General features: G+C 71.1%; 2 protein-coding genes across 2 annotated transcripts in view; one reads left to right on the forward strand and one right to left on the reverse strand.

Annotated features, from left to right (window-relative positions):
* The window catches only part of MNEG_7846 (hypothetical protein), a gene marked incomplete at both ends in the record, with an annotated part of 5442 nt that extends 860 nt beyond the window's left edge, over positions 1-4582 (reverse strand). The window contains 7 exons of the mRNA XM_014043681.1: positions 463-570; positions 794-892; positions 1158-1355; positions 1542-2374; positions 2687-3782; positions 3999-4048; positions 4567-4582. Of these exons, the coding sequence (XP_013899135.1) occupies positions 463-570; positions 794-892; positions 1158-1355; positions 1542-2374; positions 2687-3782; positions 3999-4048; positions 4567-4582 (2400 nt within the window). The remainder of the gene's footprint in view (positions 1-462; positions 571-793; positions 893-1157; positions 1356-1541; positions 2375-2686; positions 3783-3998; positions 4049-4566) is intronic.
* A 776-nt stretch (positions 4583-5358) lies between these two features.
* MNEG_7847 (hypothetical protein) lies at positions 5359-5588 on the forward strand (the record flags this gene model as incomplete). Its single annotated transcript, XM_014043682.1, has 1 exon — positions 5359-5588. A coding segment is annotated over one exon (230 nt), but the record flags the coding sequence as incomplete, so codon positions are not given.
* Positions 5589-6003: the final 415 nt, after the last annotated feature.

Genomic DNA, 6003 nt, shown 5'->3' on the forward strand with positions numbered 1-6003 from the left:
CGGCGGCCCCAAGCCGCCGCGGGCCGCCGGCGCCCCGCGGCGGCGTCGGCGCGGGCGCGCGGAGGCCGGGCGGGGGGGAGCGGAGGGGCGAGGGCGCCGCTGGGGGCGGCGGCTGGGGGCGCTGGTCTTGGCGGCGCTGCTCTGCCATCTCGTCGATCCGCTTCTTCAGGGCCGCCCAGGCCAGGGACGCCTCGCGCTGCTGCGCCTCCCAGACCTGATGCCCACGGATGGGGGGGCAATAGGTGCGCGGTGGTGGGTGTCACAACCCTGGCGAGCTGGCGCGCCCCGAGATGCAAGGGCAGTGTCACCACATTTGCATGCTGTCCTTGCTCCCATCTGCAATATGAAATCCAGAGGGGTAACAGCTCGCAGGCAGCGTCGCACATGCAGCCCCAGCCAGTGCGTCGCCGGCTTGAATGGCCGGCACGAATGACTCGTCAGCCTCAACAGCGGCCCGCCCACCTCCAGCTGCTTGCTGAAGTCCCGCTCCGCGCGGCTCAGGGGCCGCGGCGCCCCCCAGTGCAGCAGCGCCAGCACCTTCAGGCGGTCCAGCAGGTTGGCGTGGCGCGCCTGCGGGGCGGGGCGCGGGGTTGGCACCAACACAGGAGGGGTGCGTGTGCAGGGCCGCAGTCCGCGGGGCGGCTGCGCAGACTTGAGGGACAGGCACGAGGGTGCAGTGAGGCACACCGCCACGGGGCAACTCCGTCTGAAGAGGTGCGATTGCCCACACCCTCCCTCGCGAGAGGTTGCGAACTCGCCACGCGGACCCGGCGCGCTCTTGCGGCGAGCCCACCTGCAGCCGCTCGACCCTCTCTGCCAGCTCGGCCTGGGTGGCCTCGACGTCGGATGCGAGGGCCCCGACCTCCCTGGCCACGCCCTGCTGGTCCCGCACCTGATGGGGGTTGTCCAGGGCAGCGCGTCCCCAGGCGGGCGGAGGGATCATGCAGGGTTTGAGAGGTGTGCGGTGGGGACGAGGAAGGGCGTGCAAGGGTGGACAGCGCGGTGCTGAGGGCTGGCCCATCCGCAGGCAGGGACGCAGCTGGATGCGGCCGCAGGGATGGGTCGTCCGTGCGCCAGGCGCGGCTGAGGTACCCCAACAGGTCTGCATGCTCCCAGTGTCGGGCGTGGCGTCGGCGGCGGGGGCGACGGCCTCGCACCTCCGCCTGCAGCTGCTTGGCGCGGTTTATGGCGTCGCAGTGTGCCATCGCCACGAAGCGCACGTACTTGCCCTGCAGCCACGCCAGCTGGGCAGCCAGGTGCTCCTTGCCAGCTGGCGTCCGCACGTCGGTGCCGCCGGCGGGCGCCTGGGGCTCTGGCAGGTTGCGGGGGCCGGCGCGGAGCTCCGCGTAAAGCTCCTGGTGGGCGGGACGGGGAATCGGTGCGTCAAGTCGGAGGGGCTTCTGGCGGTGTCATGCTCACATGCAATGAGCCCCTTTGAAGAGCGCGCCGCCGCGGCGGCCATTCAAGAGCGGTGTTGCTGTCAGCCAAGCAGCTACAGGGACGCGAGCGCGGCGGCGCGACCCCGTTGAGGCTGCGCCCACCTGCACCGCTGCCTGCGCCGCCGCGACGTCCGGCGGCTGCACGCGCCCGGCCGCCCCCGCCACCAGAGCTTCCAGGCGCTCCTCCTCATCCACGCCCCCACCCCCTGCGCCCGCGCCGCCCCCGGCGCCGCCGCCGCCGGCCGCCGCGCCGGGCCGCGCGACGCTCAGCCGCCCGGACCGCTCCAGCAGCACGCAGCTGCTGCCGGCCAGGACGCTGCCAAGCGGGGCGCTCGCGTTGATGGAGTCCTCCGACACTAGCAGCTCCCTGAGCGCCGGCGCCGGCAGCTGGCCGGAAGCTGCCTCGTCCCCCTCGCCGTCCTCTCCGCCGCCGCCATAGCCGTCCAGCCCGCCGAACCCCTCAGCCTCCGCCGCCGCCGCCGCTGCGAGCTGCCGCGCGACCGCCGGCAGCCACCGCAGCGACAGCGCCCACGCGCCGCGGTCGTGGACGGCCCAGAACGCGCCCGGCTGCTCGGGGCAGGCGTGCAGGACGACGCGCCGCAGGCGGCGAGGCGCAGCCCCGCCGGCGCCGCGCAGCTCCTCTTCCTCGTCCTCCTCATCCTCCGAGAAGCTGCCCCTGTCCTCGTCATCTTGGAATCCGCCTCCCGCCACCTCATCCCTCAACCGTAGGTCTATCAGATCGATCACAACCATCGGCCCCGACGCGGCCGCCGCCGAGGCCGCCGCCACCGCGGCCCCGCCGGACACGCCGGCGCGGGCCGAGAGTGCGCCGCCGCTGGCGGGGCGCGAGGCGGGGGCGCTCGCGGTACGGCGGCCGGCGGGACGGGAGGCGGCGGTGGAGTCCCGGTCGTCCTCGTCAATAGGGGGAAGGCCGGCTGCAGGGGGAGTGCGGAAATGGGGCAGGTCTGGGTCAGCTGAGGGTTGGGGGCGCTGTCAGAAGCAGGGTGCCATGCAGAAATTGAGGACATCATGGGACGAAATGATGTCAATTGAGAGCTGTTATATATCACCCTTGTGCACCTGCTCTCCCATAAGCCATGGCACCCAGTGCGACAGCACAACACGTGCCAAACTACAATTGCACGCATCACACGCGCATGCACACAACATACATGTACAATGCATGCACACACACACGCACGCACGTGTAAGAGGAGCACACAGCACATGTCACTCGACCGACCCACCTGACACACCGCCGCCGTCGTCCCCCGCCGCTGACGCCACCACCGCCGGCACGGCCTCGCACTCGCAACGCACGCTGACCACATCCATGCGCGGCCCATACGTGCACTGCGGCAGCCCCTCAGTCCACGCGGGCGCCAGCGCGCCGCCGTCGAGCGCGTGCGTGTAGACCCGGCCGTCGGTCAACGCGGTCAGCACGGCGCAGCACGTCACCCCGCCGTCGCCGCCCGCGCCATCGTCCCCGAAGCCGCCGTCAAACGCAGGGTACCAATCTTCCTCCCCGCCCCCGTCGTCGAACAGCCGCCGGCCGCCGGCCGCGGCAGACCGCGCGCTGGCCGCGATGGCCGCGCCCCGCGGCGCGCCCGGCCGGCCGCCGGCCTCCGCTGACACAGACCCCGCGTTCAGCGGGCCCTGCAGCGCAGGCGCCCAAGTTTCGAGCAGGTGCGGCTGCACGGTGAAGCCCTCGCCCCCGGCGAGCACCTCGCCGGCCGGGTGCACCACCCCAGGAAACGCCGCCTGCAGCCACGCGCGCGCCGTGCTGCTGCCGCCGCCGCCGCCGGCCTCGGCGCCGCCGCCACAGCTCGCGAGCAGCCGCCGCAGCGCGCCGGCGGCAACGCGCAGGCCGAAGGGCGCGACCGGGCAGAGCGAGTACACGCCGCCGTCTGTCGCGAGGATCAGAACCGCCAGCTGCCCCCAGCTCGCGCCGCCGCCGGGCGGGCCCCACGCAAACGCCGCTGGCCGCGCCGCCGCCGCGCCGCCGCCGCCGAGGCCGAGCGGGCCGGCGCCGGCGCCGCCGGGCAGGCGGAGCGCGAAGCTCTGCTCAGGCTCTGAGGGGTCTGCTGCATTGTACAGCCGCCAGGTCCCGTCGGAAGCCAGGCAGGCAAAGTGCCCGGGGCTTGCCGGGTGCCACGCCGCCTGCAGGAGCCGCAGCCCCGGGCGGCGCGACAGGAAGTCGCCGTGCACGCGGGTCAGCCGTGCGCGGAGCCGGCGCGTCGCGGGCGCGGGGGACGGTGAGGCACCAGCAGAGGAGGGAACGCCGGGGTCCACCAGCTCCGCTCCATACAGGTCGACTAATGCCAGAACCGGGACCTCGTCATCCTGGGCATGTGATTACATATGATTGCCGTCGGCAGGTGGTGGCGCAATCAGCCGAGCGTAGTGTGTGATGGGTGTTGACATGTTCGCATATTTGGCACGAGGTGGTGTCCGCAATGGAAGGGCGTAGGGCGTCAGGGACATGGCGCTGCATCGGCCAGCAGCAGGTTGAGGCGGGGCGGCTGGGCGCGAAGCAGGGGCCCAGGCTGCCGCCCTCACCTCTGAGCCGACCAGCAGCAGCTGGTGCCCGTTGGCGCTGGCGGCAGCAGCTGTCACCGCAAAGTCCAAAGAGGGGCTGGTGGCTACCACCTGGCGTGGCACGACGCCGTGGAGACGCTGCAGCGCCTGCCCGCGCCAGGCGCATGCGGCGGCGGCGAGCGAGGTGGAGGGCGCTCAGGGCGGCGGGCGCAAGGGGCGCGCGCCCCGCAATCGTGCCAGCCGGGGGGGGGGGCTGACGACCGACGGCGCACACAGGCTGGCCGCTGCACAGCAACGCTCAGCGCAGCGTGAATCTAGTAACTCTCTTGCAGCCATCAAGTACTGCGTGCGTTGGTGCTCTGCGCACCTCGCCACCGCCGCTGGCCTGTGCCTCCAGCAGGTGTTGAAAGACATCCGCCACCCAGATCTGGCCAGGGGCGCCATCCGATGGAAACCTACGCACGCCGTAGCTGCGGCGAGGGCAAGGGCCAGTGCATCTGATATCAGGGGCGCTGTTGCGGCATGATACGCGCAAGCGCAACGCAGCGGCCATCCGATGTGAAGGCATCAAGCCGCGCCAGTCACTCACAGGCGTCCCGCCTCATCGCTAGTTAGGCATGAAACTTCACTCCATCCGCCACGTGACATTGCGCTGGTTTAAGATAGGCGGCAAAATGCTCAGATCAACATCATCGTGATCTGCGGTCCGCTGAGGCATGTGAAACTTGCATAGAATGATATATAATATCGTACGGCACATGTGTTAATCTGAGGATCGGTGACAGTTGCGGTCTTGATATTGAAGGCGCAGGGTACTGACGGCCTGCCTGACCCTCAGGCCCAGCCGTTTTGCAAGTGCCAACAGACGCAAAGTGGCAGCCCCACGAACGCGCTTGAGCTGACTTGCGCCTTGCAACCAAACAGAGCTACCCAAGCCGCAAGAATCAGCAGGCACACTGACCCAGGCTCCCGCCGAAAGGGCGAGTCGCTTCCTCCGCAGCTGTGCCGGCCAGTCCACCAAAGTGCTGCGGCCGCTCCCGCTGGGGGCTGCCCCCCCACACAGCTGGGAGCTGGGCAATCGGGCGGCAGGTGCTGGACTAGCAGTTGCAGTGCTGATCATGGCAAGCTATACACGCCGGCAGACTCACCAAGGACGCCGGAAGACGGGCAACAACACCCCCACACGCTCACCCCCCCGCACGCCGCACGCGTCTCCTGCACACAGTGACTCCCTGCGCCCCCCGCGTCGCGGCCGGCGGAGGCGTACGCTGACGGGCCACGGGTGGGGGGCGACCAAGCCCGGGCTGCAAGCGTTTACCGCTGCACGGAGGCTGGCGAGCTGTCGCCGCTGGACCTGCAGACACGCTGGAGACCGAGGCAGATGCTCCTGGCCATGCGCATGGGTGTGCTCAGCACTGCTGCAGCTGCGGCTGAGTTCGCCAGGCGGCGCGCCGGGCCGGGGGAAGAAAACGACGGCGGGGGAATATGGGGCTGGGTCGTCGGTGCAGGCACGGCCGAGGGCGTGCGGCAGCATCGCCGCCCGCGCCGGCCGGCGGAGCCGGGCGCGTCAGCGGCGGCTCCTGGGGTGTGGGGCCTGCTCAACACGCACTAGTATGTCTAAACGTCACGCTGCCCTTGGCTACGCCGCGGGAGCCCGTGTACCCACGCCCCGCCGGCGCACAGCTATTATAGTGCTGCTGTGTAACCTGCTCCTCGCGGCTGCTCTGCCGTGCCTGGCGGCAGGATGTGGACTGGAGGCCGCCGTCGGTCGGGGTCAGCCACGCAAGGGGGCGGGCGTGACACAGGCTCCGTGGGCCCACCCGGCGCATGGCGCTTACTCTGCACTGGGTGTGACCTGCAGGCCGCGCCCTCAGCCTCGCCCGCCTCGACACAGCCTTGTGGGTGTGGCCCGGCCACACCGCGCAGCGGTAGCCATGCACGGATGCGACAGCCGTTGCCCTGCCACCGCGGGATCCTGCAACTGCACGGGGCCCCCCACCAACACCGCCACGCGCGTGCACATGGG

The sequence above is a fragment of the Monoraphidium neglectum genome (assembly GCF_000611645.1).
Source record: "Monoraphidium neglectum strain SAG 48.87 unplaced genomic scaffold scaffold01428, whole genome shotgun sequence".
Classification (NCBI taxonomy): Eukaryota; Viridiplantae; Chlorophyta; class Chlorophyceae; order Sphaeropleales; family Selenastraceae; genus Monoraphidium; species Monoraphidium neglectum.